The sequence below is a fragment of the Culex quinquefasciatus genome, chromosome 3 (assembly GCF_015732765.1).
Source record: "Culex quinquefasciatus strain JHB chromosome 3, VPISU_Cqui_1.0_pri_paternal, whole genome shotgun sequence".
NCBI classification, from domain to species: domain Eukaryota; kingdom Metazoa; phylum Arthropoda; class Insecta; order Diptera; family Culicidae; genus Culex; species Culex quinquefasciatus.
Genome location: NC_051863.1, coordinates 107,870,643 through 107,887,851, shown reverse-complemented (window position 1 = coordinate 107,887,851; position 17,209 = coordinate 107,870,643). Strand labels below are relative to the sequence as shown.

Here is a 17,209-nt window from a genome sequence, read left to right as displayed (position 1 = left end):
AAAACCCAAAAAAAAATTCATATTAAAAAAGAAATTAAAAGATCCGAATTTTTTAAATTAAAAAATTTAGAAAATCTGAAAACAAAAATCAAAGATATCAATACCCGAACAGACGGTAATAACTAAATTCATGCCATTTCAATAACAAATACTGTTAAAATAACAGAAAGTGTTATGGAATATTCTTGCAAAATCCATTTTAGCATAAGAATTTAATAACAGTTTATGTTATTCGCAATTCGCAATTTTCAGTGTAAGAACGGGCCTTGACCGATCTTATGCACCAGGTTCCCGACGAACACGCACTGCCCTTACACCTACATCTCACCCTTGCTCTGAGTCAGTACGAGCAACACGCTAGAACACGCTTTGAGTGTTCGTGCCAGGCATGCACACCTTCTTTTCCGGTTACGCATTTTAACTCGGCCGGGGGTGGTACATTACGTAGGGTTTGATGTAAGTATAAGCGCCTCACCATTTATAGTGTGCCTATCAACGTTCATTAAAGCAAAAACTGTTTATATTTTTAGTTTGAATTCAAAAACTAATTGTTATTTACTGTGTATTGTTTTCTCCTGAAATCTTTCCTAGTGTTGAGTCGTGTTTATATGTTGCTATTTCTTTTGTCGCGGTGTTTTGTTACAATATTTTGGTCCTAAGCATTTTATAAAAGTTTTTCAAAAGTACAATAGTAATATTTGCGTTAATCCTTTAATCATTCCATAAATTGAGTAAGGGCTCGAACCTCACTTGCTTAAGAAAAAGGTGAAGTTTCAAAACAATGGACAGTGAAAGAAATATACTATGTAAAGAATCAATAGTAAAAGAAAGATAGTAATTTATGAAGAAGATAAAGAAATTAACAATAGTTAATAAATAGAGGTAACAAACATGCTTAGATTGTATTGAGGGCAATTTACAGGGAAGATGAGAAATTATTGAAATAGATAAATAAAGAAAAGGCACATGATAAACAAAATTGACATCGCTGCCAAATTAAGGGAAAGCAGACAGTTTGTTGCAGCAGCATCAATTAGTAAAATAGAGTGGAAAAGCGTTGAGAAGTAAGAGAATCAAATAAGTTAAATCGAAATCAAAAGGAGAATAGTAAACAAAAGCCGTTTAAGCACGGAGAGACCGGCCAGGGCAAATCTAAGAAAATCTTGGTTAATTTAACTAAAAGTATGGGTTAATTTTTTACACAGCTTTTTTTCAACAATCGATTGTTGATTTTGTTAACTCAAAATTGCTGACCACCAGTAACTAAAATTAACTAAAAAAATAGTTGGAATTGCCATTTTCGTTGGTTAAATGGCCGAAAAAAATTCTAGCAGTCGACTGCTAGAATATTTTTTTCAGAAAATTAACTATTTTTTTTTTGTTTTAAGCTGAAATATTGTGGAATATTCTGTAAAAAACAGGATGGGCCATACTTTTCAACTATTTTTCAACAATTTTTTTTGTTTTATTAACTGAAATATTTTTGCATGCTGCAAATTATTAGTGAATTATAACAAAACATTTCTTAATTAAACATAATTTATGTTAGTGTCGATATATATTTTCTTTAATTATCTAACGATACAGGCCGGGCTGAATTTCTAGCTATAATTTTAACTAATGTCTTACTTAAATACAGAAAAACATTCGTGCATGTAGTCAATAATTAGCTATTGTTAGCAATATTTTTATTGAATTTGCAGTAAATTTTATAATAATGCCTCACAAATTAATGCTGGGTGTTTTTATATTCGCATTTATTCTGCCTAAAATTTTAACTTTTTGTACTAATTTGTTTTTTTGCATGAAGTTATTAAATTACTGTTAAAAGCATCAAAACAAAACTTTTTATTATCTGTTATTATAAAACATGTAAAGTTTGATTAAAGTTTGAAAAAATACGTTGCATAAATCTAAAAAATAATAATAAAACATATTACAAATTTTGTTAAACATATTTATAAAAGATGTTTAATTTCTCGTGAATTCCTTGAAGATATTTCACCAAGTAAGTTATTATGTTGTATAAAATTAAGTGTTGTATTCACTTACCATCACTGTGCAATCATCCGATAAGTCATCATCATCTACAACGGTCTCAGGTTTAGTTATTTTTCACACAGAATTTACACCAAAACGAACCATTTGCTGCAAATAGACATATAAAATTTATTAGTAATTTGATACAAAATCCTTAATTTTGTCTATATAAACTGAAAAAAGGATCGTAAATAAATGTAATTATAATGAGGAAAGAAGAAATATCAATAATGCTCCGTTTCCTGATAACAATATTTTGAGTTTTACTTACCAGTTTATTTAGCAGTCTTCTATTAACAGCATTTTTAAAATATTTCTATCTTCTTTTGTATATCTTTTATAAATTTTATTTTTAGACATTTCCCATCATCTAATTTTTATTTTGATATTATGTGTACTCATTTCCATATATTTTATGGTTGATGATTCTGAAAAAAATGGTTCATTAAAATTGTATCCATCGTAAGCACGAAGGTTTTTGATTATTCAGTTTTCTAATTAAAATCACAACAGATAAATTGTTATGTAAAAATAAATCCATACTTACTTTTTGTTAAATACCAACCTTTTGTTAAATTTGCCCGTGCAAGTATTGTCGTGCAAGAGTTCGCCCGCCTCTTCCTTTCACTGCCCTTCCCTTTCCTTAAAACATTGTCATGAAGTCCCCTCGCATCAGAGGTCCTCATTGCGAATGTCCTCGTCTTGTTCTTCATAGTTTATCACCTGCAAAGAAATCATCAACAAACTTACTCACCAATTGCACCTCCACAGTTGCAACAGTGTTCACTTCGATTTGCACTTCAACATTAGCCAAATAGTGTGATTTTCACATTCTCTCACTTCACAATTAACAACACAAACTCAACAAATCGACCGCTCTTGTTCGAATCCTGACTTCAAATGACAAACGTAAACAAACCCAAGTTCATCTTTTAAATAATCAACCAATTGATATTTACATTTAACCAAAAAAAATCTTGATTTTTCTAAAACCAAAGCTAACAGTCGAGCACGTTCATTCGAGTTCGGGAAATCTGTTAGCTTTTTGCCTTTAGCATTTTCAACAAACAGGTTATTAAATTATTACTGAATTTTGGTTGATTCAACTGAAAATTGGCCGTAACAAGTACGTTTTTGTGAAATTTACGAAAGTAAAATCAACAATTTTAATTGTTAAAATTTCTGGGCACAGTCTCTCCGTGCAGTTTTTTTTTTGTCATGGTATAGAATGTATGGGCAAATAAAATTAAGCAAAGCTTGAAATTAATTAACTACATTTCTCTTGTACTAAGCTTGCTGGGATTCCTATCTAGTTAGCATAAGAGAGCACAGAGGCATCAATTTACTGCCCTTGTTTGCGAAAATGTCCCATATGCATTTTTTTAAAGTTTAGTAAATGAGTTTCAAAGTTTAAAAAAATAATTATCAATTTACCGTCATCTGGGGCGAATCGGGACACATGGGGCGAATTGTAACAGTAGTTTTAGCATTGTCATTGTCAATCGATCGGGCGTCGAAAATCGATCGTCCATGATTTTTTTGCAGATTTTTCGAATGAATATTGCTCGAGAAATGATTTGGGAACGAAGCTGGATTTGTCGTCGGAGCCAAAAGCAAACCCTATACCTTTCTTTAGTAAGAAAGGCAAAAATGGAAATTTTCTAAAATCTGAACGGTAAATCCGAATGAGGTCAAATTTGTTTTAGAACCTCGATTATCGTCTAGATTATGATATGGAGAAAAAAAATAGATAAAATGCCAAAGGAATAGTTTTGGCATTCGGTGAAAGTTGGCTTTTACCTTTTTTAGGGGCTTTTCCCCCTCACAGTGAATTAGTCCTCAAGCTGTAAATCAAGAACCACATTACCGACATGGATGAAAATTTGGGAGGTAGTAGGGCTCGAAAAATGCAATTCTTTGGATAAGTAAACGATTTCAATACTTCAATTTTCTACCGAATTTTCATTTGAAAACCGCCTGATCAGGTCAAAACACACTCCGAGTCCCCATAAAAAATGGATAAATTCAAATTTGGTATGGAACTGGTTCAGGTTCAGCACATCGCCTTTTAAATGCGGCTTAAGAGAGCTTAAATCCATAATGTGGGCTCTGAGAAACCCCCTACCACAAAATTGAGCACTTTTTTACCACACACGGACGTCACGCGTGCTCTACAGTAAATTAAGCGCCAATATTCGGATATTGAAGATAAACCAATTCTGTCATTGTCAATCGATCGGGCGTCGAAAATCGATCGTCCATGATTTTTTGCAGATTTTTCGAATGAATATTTCTCGAGAAATGATTTGGGAACGAAGCTGGATTTGGCGTCGGAGCCAAAAGCAAACCCTATACCTTTCTTTAGTAAGAAAGGCAAAAAGACAAAAAAAAAACAAACATTGGTTTTTAGATCACAAGTTTTAAATCTAATTGAAACATAATTCAATAATATGCCCTTATTCAGCCCAGTCATGAGGCATATAGATTAGATAGATGCACTAAATGCAGATCAAATGGATTGTAAAAGGCTTTTTGAACAAAAATATTTTTTCCAAAAGAAATCTAAAACCATAACAACCCTGCCTTTCGTCGATAAAAATCTGGGAAAATCGACCAAAGCTCTGTCGGAAAAACCTAAGTAGATTTCAACCAAGGAACCGATTCATTGACGGTTACCCATGGTTACGAAGCAAAACAAACAACCGCAGGATCCCAACGTGAGTCGTGTTGCAGTCGAGTTCGGAAATCAGCTGAGAAGAAAATTTGCATTTTACACAGCGAAAACGGTCCATTGTGAATTAATTACAGCATAAGTGGTGTCTTTGCGGGAAGCCGGGTGTGGATTGGCTGGCAAACTGTTTGAATTTGGCGCGCAACGGCTCAAACAAGCTGAACGGTGAAAGAGCTCCTTTTCGTTTCCGGTTTGCTGTCCTGCGGAATAACCGATTGATCCGAAAATGTCATCCAGTATGCGGTCATCGTGAGTATTTCAGTAAATGTCTTTGATTTTTACTTAAAAGTGGCTATTCTCTTGAGAAATCAGTTTAAAATTAATGAAACGCGTAATTTTTCGCATGCAGCAAGGATGCTCAAAACTTCGTTAGGCGTTGAAACGGGGTAAATATTCCTAATTGAAATCATAAACAAGTTTTACATTGTCCATTTTTCATTTTGCCTTTTTATTTGTGGGTATGCGTAGAAAGTGAATTTTATTTATTTACAATACTCCTTTCGTTCATGTTTCCTTGGAGAATTGAAAATAGCACTAGCGTTTTCTTTCTTTCAATGTCGTTCCAGGATTTGCTTATTTTGAATAGTTTTCTTTTATAACTATTTCGGTTAATAAAATTTCAAACATATTGTGTTGCCAATGTTCGCATAAATGTCCTATATGCAAAGACAGTAAGCTGAGCACAAATAGTTTTCTTTTTTTATTTTCATTTTGGAAGTCGAATTCGTATCTAGACGCGAAAAAAATATTACAATAAGTTTGATGCGCCTGTACGATTTTTATAAGAACCGCAAAGTTGACTGATATTCTTCAAAATGTCATAAACTTTAATGTGTAGTTTTTATGGAAGACCGGATTTTTTAGAACTTTGAAAACATAGAAAAATACTTCTGATTTTTTTTATAAACGTGGGTGGTCAAGCTTGGTCATGACTTCTACAGGTAAAAAGTCATGGCAACAAGTTGCAAATAGAAGAATTTTACAGCACGAGTCGTACATTTATCTAATGAGTTTTGCCTTTGGTTTTTCCAAGTTGGAATAGGATGAGTGCTAAAAAATTATTTTGCATCCAGTTGATTTTTTTTGTATTTCTGGAAATCACCCATGAATTTGCTTTTTTTTCTTCTGTGAAACGTTTGTTTTTTCCGCTTGAACAATGTCGAAAAGTGATACTTTTCTATACAAGAACCGCAATAGTTCGAAGGACGCCGCTAGGAGCATTAGAATGCATGTCTCAACATCTGAAACCTAGAAATTAATAAAATGCTCAAAATACGTTCAGCGGACGGTGAACCTTATCCAAAATCAGGACCAATGATATTCAAAAAGGATTAGAACTGATTTAACGGAACATTAGCCATAATGGCATGTGTTGCCTTATTTAACTGTGGTTGTCCCCTATGCCTGGGGAAAACAGGCAAACAAGGTTTCGACAGTTTTAAAGTCCAGACTCGATTATCCTAAGTTTCGATTATCCGAAGTTCGATTATGCGCAGGTTTATATGGGAGTTCGGATAGTCGAATCACGAACATTTTTTTTTATTTTTGTTGTTTTGACATCAAATTCGAGTTCTGAGACCCCATTTCAGACAAATTTGAATTGTTTATTGCCTGTTACAAAACAAAATGCATTTTTTTATATTATGAAGCTCGACAATCAAAAATCAGACAACGAAAAAAAATGTTTTTTTTTTCGTGTTTCGAGTATCCGAAGTTTTCACTATTCGAAGTAAATTTTATCCGAAACCTTCGGATAATCGAGTCTGGACTGTACTTTAAAATTTATAAATATTCCTTCATTTATAAACAACTCGAGATGTTTTTTATGTTCTACGGAATGTTGGAGACAAAGTAGGTGAAATTTAAATTATTCCGCATTGATTCTATCGATTAGTTGATTTCTCTGATGGTGTTTTGATATCGGAAAACTGCAAAAGTGTTGAGGTTTGGCCGAAAAACTTAGCGTACTGAAAGTGGGCACCTACAACTTTGTCGAAAACAACAAATCGATTAGAAAATCAGTTCTCAAGGTAAAGTTTTTAGAATATTTTAACAGCATTTTTGTATGGACAGCTGCCAACACTCTATGGAGACTTGCAGTTATGGACTAACCGAAGGACTAATTAATGAAGCAGAATGTCTTCTTTGATCGTAAAAAAATCCGAATAAACAAAAATTAAGAAAAAACTGTTGCCCAAAGCCTCAAAAAATTGTCATTAGGATTTACAGCCTGAAATCACGAGCGCACACGCACACACATTTTCAATGAGACACACGTGAAAAAATGTAATCAGGACAGCCAAGCTGTCATATTTCTAACCTAAAAATTGAGTCGGCGTAAAACCTAATAGGTTTTCATGGTTTCTAATGGCCAGGCCTACTGCGTAAAGTTAATCGCAAAGATGATGCGTTAAAGTGGATTGAGTTTGAACATAAATGTTAAAACAACAATACAGTTCTGAATCTGCAGTGTGGGCAGAAACGTAAGGATCCTTCTCTCACGTTCATATTTGTTTGGGTACTAAATCGATGATGAACTCTATGCTAATAGTCATAGTAAAGTTTTGGTGATCATGAACTTCTCTTATTGAAAATAATCACCAAGATGTTACTTTTCTAAAGATTATAAAACTATTTTTTATTAACATCTTCTAAAACTCCTCGTTGCCAATCCACCCTCACTTTCAACTGGAGTGAATCATGCACCAATAACAAACCAACCGCCACGTGAATATTGACATGCTTTTTCGATCGGAGCACTGTTCCTTTCAATCAACCCCACTCGCCATCCTTGCACCCCATCAAGCACGGAAGCACACCCTTGAAAGGGATTCATGTTTGCCCCCGGTAGTAACATAAAAACGATTCACCTAGTAACGGGACGACTAGATACGGCCATAATTGTTAGCCAAGTCAGTTTTAGTTGCTTGCTAGCCGTTCGTCACGCCGGTGTTTCGTGAAACGTTTTAAAAATTCAAACCCACTTTCACTCTTAGTCCTTTTGAGTGCTGATTGAATTAATTAATTATAGATTCGTCCTTGCTTATCGTTCAAAATGAGGTTAACCGTGATGTGGTTCAACTAAGTCGTTTAAACGTATTAAACTAACTTTTGTCTGTTTATTTTCAGGATTTCTATGCGAAGCATGGAGAGTTTGTACTCGAACAAGAGCTCCAACTTTTCGGCCCTGCACCGGAGGAAGGCGATCGCTGCCAGGCAACCGGCGATTGTGATTTCTAGCAACGATGTCCGACATCGGGTCATGTCGGCGCGAGTTTTGCGCTTCAAGCAGCTGCAGAACCAGCTCGAAGCGGCGCACCAAACCATTGCCGTAAGAAGAGACTTTTGATCTTAGTTAGGGCTTAGTAAAGTTTGATATTTCTGTAGGAACTGACCAAGGACAACCGGCTGCTGCGGGCACTCCAGAAACGTCAAGATTCTGCACTGTCCAAGTACGAGAATTCGAACGCAGAATTGCCAAAACTGCTGCACTCACACGCGGAAGAGATTCGGACGCACCAGATGAAGGCGCGGAATCTGCTGAACCAGAACAAGGAACTGATTAACAAGTTGAAGCAGAAAGATGCTCACATTCTAACTATTACCGACCAGAACAAGCACCTGATTCAGCTGAACAAGGACAAGTAAGATTAGTGTAAGGTCCCGGCGTAACGGACGCAGCTTGTTGGCTGCCAGTCATCCTCCCGACCACCCCTGACCTACAGTCCGTCGCCAATTCCTCTGCGGATCCTTCGGATCCTTCGGAACCTGATTCCGGTACCTCTCGAACCACTCGCGTCGCAACACCACTCCGCGCAACGTGCACTTCCACTCCCCGTTCATCCATGACTGTCAGTCTCTTGTTCCTACTCTCCCGCCCACTGTCGCTCTTCTCTCCCACGACTACCACTGACACACCTCATGTGCCATTTTTTTTAACTCAAAAGTTGATGAATCATCCTTCAATTCAAATTATAAATTTTAAACTTGTCTTACGTCATATTGTTGAAATTCTTTGTCAAAACCGTTTGGAAACTTAACATCAAATAAATTCATTTACTACATTTCAAACTTATCCTACGTCATACGACCGAAGTCCTACGTCAACATTATTTGACTTATCGTTTTATTTTGGATCACTAAACGCACCCATGTTTTGTTTGACGTTTCGCCTTTCTCAAACGATGATCAAACGGTCGAAACTCCTCACAGTATCTCTCCTCCTCCTTTTCTGAGTGCACTCACACTCATTTGAAAACAAAAAAAAAAAACATCTTCAAACAATGGCCTGCTTAGCCCTATATTCCATCACACAAAAAAAATCACTGTTACCTGCGCTTCATCCTCGTCGCCAGATTGTAAGGTCCCGGCGTAACGGACGCAGCTTGTTGGCTGCCAGTCATCCTCCCGATCACCCCTGACCTACAGTCCGTCGCCGATTCCTCTGCGGATCCTTCGGAACCTGATTCCGGTACCTCTCGAACCACTCGCGTCGCAACACCACTCCGCGCAACGTGCACTTCCACTCCCCGTTCATCCATGACTGTCAGTCTCTTGTTCTTCCTACTCTCCCGCCCACTGTCGCTCTTCTCTCCCACGACTACCACTGACACACCTCATGTGCCAAGGGGTATCACACTCGAAGGGATCAGACCCTACAATTAGTTTGGTAAGAATTTGCTTAGAATTATTTAAAAATCTCTTCCAGACATCTCGAGGAACGCGAACGGTTGGCGGAGCGTGTGCGTGATCTCGAAACGCGTTTGATCGAAAAAGACAACGATACCAAGCTGCTGGCCCGAAGGCTGCAGCTTGAGACGAAGAACTTCAAGGCACAGCTCCAGCAGGAGGTGCTCAAACAGCGGGAAATTGCGCAAAAACTGGAACGAGCGCACCACGAGATTCAACGGCTGAACTCGGTTATTGAGGTATGAAGATTATTAATTGTAGTTTATGTCATTGCTGAAATTTCTACGTTTTAAGATCTACGAAAAACGAACTCCGTCAACGCTGCTGAAAAACAGCAATTATCTGATGAAACCGTCAAAACCCACGTCTGGCCAGTTGGCACGACTTCCCAACGGATCACCGGTGAGGCCGGCGTTCCCGGTACGAGCATCACATCATTTCACCGCCAGCTTTCTAATCAATCCTTTCAGTTACAGAACCTCGCAGAACCGGCTCCGGTGACTAACATGGAAATTGCCCCCAAACGAATCCCCGACGAGGGTGGTGACGGTGACCACAAGCTGCCCAGCCCGAAAACGCTGGAACCCCTGAACAGCAGCATGGTGGATCCAACGCCCGCCGTAACGCCGGCAAAATCCAGCAAGATTAAGAAGCGCCACAACACGGTTCGAGTGCACGAGGAGAAGAACCTCAACGGAACCGACAAGGACCCAAACCAGCAACATCAGTTTGACGAGTCATTCTGCAAGGATTTCAATCAGTACGCGCTCCAGCAGGAGGCAGAATTCGACCAGGCAATCGAAAGTGAGCTGTTCAAGCTGAAGAAGGACATTCCCTTCAGCAACGGATCGACAACGGACAGTTTACTTCAGCGCAGGAACAAGAAACTGTACCAAACCACGGAAGTCTCGTACGAAGACGATTACGAGCCGGATTCCTCTCCAGAGAAGGGACGGGCAAAAATAACCGAAATCTACGACCACAAAGCGCACATCAGCGAGCTGGAAGAGCAAATCCGTAACATGGGAGGACCGCTGATGAACGGATCGCTCGGTAAGGACACGAAGCTCAAAGCGCGGAAGGCGAGCGCCTCTTCCGGCGATACCGACCAAGAATCAAACAGCAGCACCACCGTCTCAAGGGATTCGTCTTCGAAAGAGTTTGAATCGATGAAGCGAGAAATTCGGGAAAGCATCCTGAAAAAGGAGAGCCTGCTGGATTCGTTTTGTGACGAAATCAACGGGAAAGATTCGCACAAATCGCTCAGCATGCGAACGAAGGAAAGCCAGAAGCGAATTCAGATTGATCCGAAGAAAAAGAAGAATCTGCTCGAGGCGCTGAAGGCCATCGACGGAGAGGGCGTTGAGAAGTGAGATGGGAAGCGAAAATGTGCTTTATTTTATAATGTACGCGTTTGTGTGTGCTAGGAGCATACGTTAATCACGCTTTCTTCAGTGAGTGACGATTTGAATGTATATATTTTTACGATTGTATTCTGTGGAAAAATATATTTTGTAAACAACTATAATTTTATGTCTATTTATTTAGTCCTGGTCAAACGGTATTGGAATCAGAAACTTTGCTTTCGATTTGTTCTCCTTACTATTCACTTAGTCGGTCGCCAACAATGCTTCCAAAAGCTTCAAAAAACGAGAAAAAATGTTTTCGATTACAGAAACCAAGAGTCCTGATTACTCCAAAATGATTCATTCACTCGCGAGTACAAATTTAACGCAACGCAAAACTGCTCTGATTGATTCCTACCGTTTGTCACCTCCACACCAATCGCTACTGAAAACTCAATCGTGGCGCTCACTCCAATCGGGTATTTAGTATAGCGATTGCAGCGTCGTCGGTTGAGCGATTGGCTCAAAGAGGCCGATTGCGCTATGTCGCTCAAAGCTGACTCTAAACAGTATGCGATCAGCTTTGTTTTGATCATTTATTAAACTGCTTAAAATCAATGTTATCAATCAGGGGCGCCGACTCTGGGGGGGCACGGTACTTTTTGCCCCCCCTAAAATTTGGCTGAGGGGGCAGCGCATACATTGTGCCCCCCCAGAAATTTTGGAAGAAAAATATTTTTATTTCAAATGTAAAAAAACACAGAAATAATTGAAAATAGTATATTAAACTTAAATGGAACATTGTTTGTACACACGGATAGAATTCTTGTAAGCGAATCCGTAAAATAGTTCAAAAACATTTGTTGTTTTCGAAATCGCTGAAATTTTTCGAACAAAATCGTTTACAATTTTCTGGATTTAGATGCATTTTTTTTTCTAAATCGACAACGTTTTATCTATACCACTGTGCTCTCTAGGAAAATCAGTTATCTAGTACAAGAGCACAGAGGCATCGGTATATGATTTGAGAGATATCGTCAACATAAATTTTACGGATTTGCTCATAAGATTTGTATCTGTGCATGTTGTTTCAAAAACAAAACCAATGTACTTTTTCCATAGCACCTTATCTACAATCACCAAGTTTTCAAACGCAACATTCTGCGATTTGCCATTGTAGATCAGGATTTAGCGAATATAAACTGAAACACTTTTCAAAATGGTCATTTGATGACTGCTTTACATTTACAAAAATGCTGAGGAATTCAATATTTTTTTAGTAATTTTAGAAAGGATTTGAAAAGATTTCAAATACATTTGTTAACCGTTCTATACCAATTTTAGCTGAAAAATACAATTGTTTCAAAAGTAAATTTTGGAAACTAGAACACCGATTTACTGAGAAGCTGACAAATTAAAACATAATCTGAGACAATTCCACATTATAATCATAAAACACAAGTGTATTGCTTTCTGCAATTCATGATCGATTTAAAAAAATAAAAAGGCTATAGAAATTTTAACTGCATCCTCAAAAAATATATCAAAAATTAGGGAGTAGAAAATAATACTTAAAAATTGAATATTAAATTCTTAAATTCTTAAATCCCTAAATTCTTAAATCTTTATATTCTTAAATTATTAAATCCTTAAATTCTTAAATTCTTAAATTCTTAAATTCTTAAATTCTTAAATTCTTAAATTCTTAAATTCTTAAATTCTTAAATTCTTAAATTCTTAAATTCTTAAATTCTTAAATTCTTAAATTCTTAAATTCTTAAATTCTTAAATTCTTAAATTCTTAAATTCTTAAATTCTTAAATTCTTTAATTCATAAATTCTCTTCTTTTGAAATTTTCGATTTTTTTTAAACATTGAATTTTATTGTTATTTCTAAATTTCTGATTGTTTAAATTTCTGCTTTTGATTTCTTAACATTTTCAAGTCATGAGTTTTTGTAACCCTAGATTTTTTTTTCTTTATTTTTTTTTTCTCTTTTTATGCGATGCGTTACGTTTTTTTGATTTGTAAATTTCTCTGGAACGACGCAACATTTTTGCAATCTTTTAAAAGCAATTTGTAGGTTGAAGGTTCAGATCTAAAAAACGCCTTTGAAGCTTTCAAAAATAAAGAGAGGTTTCTCTGTATTTTTTTTTAATTTTGGAATATTGAATTTGGTGTATCTGTTTTTTTTCTAAATAGCAGATTTGAAAAATGGATATTTTTTTAAACGTGTATTTGTATTCTCAAATTTCTGAAGTTCTAAATTTTTGCATTTAACTTTTGTTTTTATTTTTAGAATATTTGTATTGTTGAATTTCTAAATATGTGATTATTTTTATTATTGACTGTTACTTCTAGAAAATAACTACGAATATGACAATGAGAATGAATTCGCCTTCCAAACATATGAAAAATTCCCTCCAATTAACATTCTCAATCACGTTTTAATAAATTATATATTTCTTAAAAAATGGATTCCGGATGAAAAAAATCCGTTTCACATCGTAATAATTTTTTTTTTAATTCGTGATATACAAGAAACATAAACATCTAATCGCCACTCTTACCTATTGATTTCGGAAAACAACCGTGCCCCCCCAACATTTTGGACTAGTCGGCGCCCCTGTTGCAATGGAGCACCCGATTCGAGTGGTAGAAATGACAGTTTTCTCATAAGGAATACATTGTAGAAAAAAGCAAAAACTGCTCGAATGGAAGTGCTCCATTCAAAGAACATTTGACAGTAATTTCCTCGGTAATTTCCAGCCGTCTCTTAACATGACAATTTTCGTGAGTTGCGCGTATCCACCGACAGATGGCGAGTGGGCCTCGTCGGATTCCGACCATTAAATACGCAACTCAAAATTTGCATCTAGGAAACTTTGTTTTCGTGACGGCTTTCGCGGTACGCTCCCTTCAACTGTTCAAGACTAACATTTTAACGTGGCGTATCTGAAAACAAGTTTTTCAAGAAAATGATTCCAGAATGCTTATTCACAAATCGAGTAGGCTTCCTCACAGCAAACACTCTCGTTACTCACCGTGAGTGTGAGGGCTGAGTAAATTTACTCATATTTGAGTAAAATGAGGGCGTGAGTAGGCCGTTTCCAACAATGTGTTATTTATAGAATCAATGAACATATCAATCCAAAATCAATCGTCTCTATCAATCGGTTGTACATTCGAGGTAGCGTCAATATCTGTAAATCCGAAGGTTTGGTGTTGGTATTAATTAGGCATAAACTTTTTTTTTGTTGTCTGTCTAGTATTTTTTTTTCATTGCTGAAAAGGAAACCTTGGATTGTCGAAGTCCAGCGGCTGGCGGATGGGCAATTATTTTCATAATTTTAAGATGGGCGACCGGTCGAAATCTGTTGTGGATTGACCTACCGCGGGATAAATCGGAGGCCGCAGACGGGGGCAGCTTCTGCGGGTGGATGTTGGCAGCCATACCAAAAGAAGATGGCCGTGTTGTTGTGGGTAATGGTCACTCCCTTCGACAGCTGTGCAACTGTGGCCATTCCCGGTCGCTGTCAGTTCTACCAAAATGCCTTGCCTAAAAACCAGGACACGCCAGTGGAGCCTCAGCGGATGCCGGTGGCCCTAGCCTAAAGCTGTCCAAAGCACTGGATCGGCTTTTTTTAAATTTTCAGTGAACCTCTAAGCCAAAGCCACCGGCAGCTACTGTAACTTCTTCCGGATGTCCCGATTCTGCAGCATAACACATTTATACAACTGTCGACGACTGGGAGTGGCCACTTACCTCAGCAACACGGCCATCCACTGCTGGTAAAGCTGTTAAAATCCACCCGCAGATGCATTCCTAGTCTTAACAACCTCCGACCTATCCGTCGGTAGCACAAAACTCGTTGAAAAAAAAAAAACAGATAAAAATCAGGATTTGAACCACTGTGATAAAAAAAAACTTCTAATAGAGCTTTATGACGTTTCGCGTACACACACTAGCGCACCATTTGATTTTGCTGTCCGGACAAAATTTAACCTCAATCTTTTTCGTGTACGTACACGCAACACATGCGCACGTAGATTACTCTATTAATAGCACTGCGTCTCTACCATCAGGACTACTTTTCCGCTGTTGAGTGAGCAAGAAATTCACCAATGTAGAGTTTGACATCTCGAAATTTGTTTTCAAAAATAGCCCTCATGAGCCCTCTTTGTGAGTAAATGAGCAAAGCCCTCACACTCACCGAGAGTGTTGAGTAATTTACTCGCAGGTAACTAAGTATTTCCTCATGGTTGAGTAACCCGTGAGTGAGTTTCCGAACTCTGATTTAAACTATTCACCATTTTCAGATGTTTGGCTAGATAATATCAAAGGTCGCCATCTTAGGCCCACTGGGCCCACAAAAAGGGGTACGCTCAGTTTGTATGGGAGCTGTCAACATGCTCCCGGGCTGGTAATTTCCATCCTGACAAATATAAACTTACGGCAAACTGTGGTAGTGCAGGCCAAAAGAGCGCCGCTGATATTTTTTTCGATTACAAGCATTACACTATCAAACTTATGCTAAACTAAAACTAAACAAGATAAATGCACATACAAATACTTACCTATTCTATTATGTAGTTCTAATCTATCTAAGAGCACCGCTGATATTTTTTTCGATTACAAGCATTACACTATCAAACTTATGCTAAACTAAAACTAAACAAGATAAATGCACATACAAATACTTACCTATTCTATTATTTAGTTCTAAAATTTTACTGTTTTCTGTGGGTCACCCTAAAAACCATACTACTGGCTGCGTACTTGTCCCGGTACAGACTTTTCGGTACGATTAATACAGCTGTACCTTTTGACGTTTCTTTCCCCCTTTGTGTTCTTCGCCCATATGATTCATTCATTTCGTGATTCCGTTTTCCTTGTGCAACTTCAGAGCTCTACTCGCGTATTTTGAAATGTCAATGTTCGTCTAGACGCGGTCGTGGTTGGTCGTTTCGTGCGTGCGTGCGTGAAATTTTGAGTAAATACAGGAAGGTAGCAGCAGTATAAAAAACTTGTTCGGCAACTTTGGCAAGATTTCTCTATCTGCGTTCGCTTCGTCGAGTGTGGGCTGTAGGAAAAGAGGCAAGAGATCGTTCTTTTTCAGTAAAGAATTTTCCTCTTAACAAATTTTCACCGATCGCTGCAAGTGCAAGCTATTTAAATTTTCGCGTTTTTCCTTCAACATAAAAAGAATCCAGAAAGTGTGTGTGGAAGTGGAATTCGGTGTATCGACAAAGCAACCTTCGATGAAGAGAGCGTACAGTGAATGAAGGGAAATTCGATTGCTTTGATTCGAATCGAGGCATAACAAGAGAAAATCCACCAGAAAGAATTTGATGCCGAAGAAGTAGATAAAGAAAATAAAATAGTAAAGTGAAGAGTGAAACTAGTGCAGATATCATTCCGGGGGGAATCGATTCCGCTGAAGGAAGAGGTATAATTACGAAAGTCAATTCAAAGTGTAAATCAATGTGTGACAGAGCAGCTGTAAATAGGGGAGCACAGCCAGCGCGGTTAAGTAAGCGCTGAAGGTCGGATTAGTGTGGGGTAGGCAGCAGGTAGTAGGCGAGCCCAAGGCAGAAAAATAATCAACAACAAAAACAACAACCGTGTGTGGTGAATTGATTTTGTCTGAAGCCGGAGATTCCTGTGTGGGATCGGACACAGAACCATGGCCCGGCTTACGGAAGAAATGGTCATTGCGCGATCCAAGCAGTCGGATTTGGGTGCTATCAAAAAGCTCAACTGCTGGTAAGTTATCCCTCTATTGACAATAATAATTTATTTTTTCTTTCAAAACTTTTAATTTTTTCTTTTGTGTACTGATACTACTGTAGGATTGCCTCAAAAAGCCGAAACTCAAAAGGCAGAATCTTGGAAGGCCGAATTTTGTCTTTTGCTTAGAAGGCAAAACGTCTCAAAAGGCCGCATGGCTCAAAAGACAGCATGATTATGGACTTCAGAATTTTGTTCATATTTTCACAATTTTCATTTATTATGATGTCCAAAGATACAGTATACTAACAAAATGTGTTTTTTTGTTATTTTAAGCAAATTAAGTACATAGTGAGTACATTCTGTTTATCTTTACCGATCATATTGTTAGCATGCATGAATTAAAACATTTCAAAAGTATTTCGAAAGTATTTCAAACTTTTTTAAATTTATGGTGACGATAACCGAAATTTGATCATTCGTTACCAAGTACTTAAATGAAATAAAAAAAAAATACAGTTATTTCTATGTGATAGATAAATAGAAACTTGAAATTTAGTTAGTAGCAATGCTTGTGATTTTCTTACATTTTTCATCTTTACATTTTCCACAAATCCTTTTCCTACTCCTTGTGATCGTTTTTCACGAGAATACAACGTATTAACAAATTTT

The 17,209-nt window shown here is 37.2% G+C and overlaps 2 protein-coding genes across 12 annotated transcripts in view; both read left to right on the top strand.

The window, feature by feature from the left end:
• The first annotated feature begins 4,727 nt into the window (after positions 1-4,727).
• Positions 4,728-10,988, top strand: LOC6050603 (lebercilin). Of its 7 annotated transcripts, none has more exons than XM_038265357.1 (7): positions 4,728-5,020; positions 5,121-5,157; positions 7,901-8,102; positions 8,159-8,415; positions 9,480-9,699; positions 9,755-9,862; positions 9,937-10,988. In XM_038265357.1, the coding sequence occupies exons 2-7, from the start codon at positions 5,126-5,128 to the stop codon at positions 10,831-10,833; spliced, it is 1,716 nt and encodes a 571-aa protein (XP_038121285.1). In that variant the 5' UTR covers positions 4,728-5,020; positions 5,121-5,125; the 3' UTR covers positions 10,834-10,988. The 7 variants fall into 7 exon arrangements, with proteins under 7 accessions (XP_038121285.1, XP_038121284.1, XP_001867180.2 ...); XM_038265356.1 differs by having other exon boundaries at positions 9,931-10,988; XM_001867145.2 differs by having other exon boundaries at positions 9,755-9,880.
• A 4,698-nt stretch (positions 10,989-15,686) lies between these two features.
• Positions 15,687-17,209, top strand: part of LOC6052234 (transcription factor mef2A) — a 55,984-nt gene continuing 54,461 nt past the window's right edge. For 2 of the 5 annotated variants that reach the window (XM_038260654.1, XM_038260653.1), the window contains exon 1: positions 15,689-16,573. In XM_038260654.1, the coding sequence (XP_038116582.1) occupies positions 16,494-16,573 (80 nt within the window). In that variant the 5' untranslated portion in view covers positions 15,689-16,493. Of the gene's footprint in view, positions 16,574-17,209 lie in introns of all 5 variants that reach the window. The other 3 variants (XM_038260650.1, XM_038260651.1, XM_038260652.1) reach the window with 3 other exon arrangements.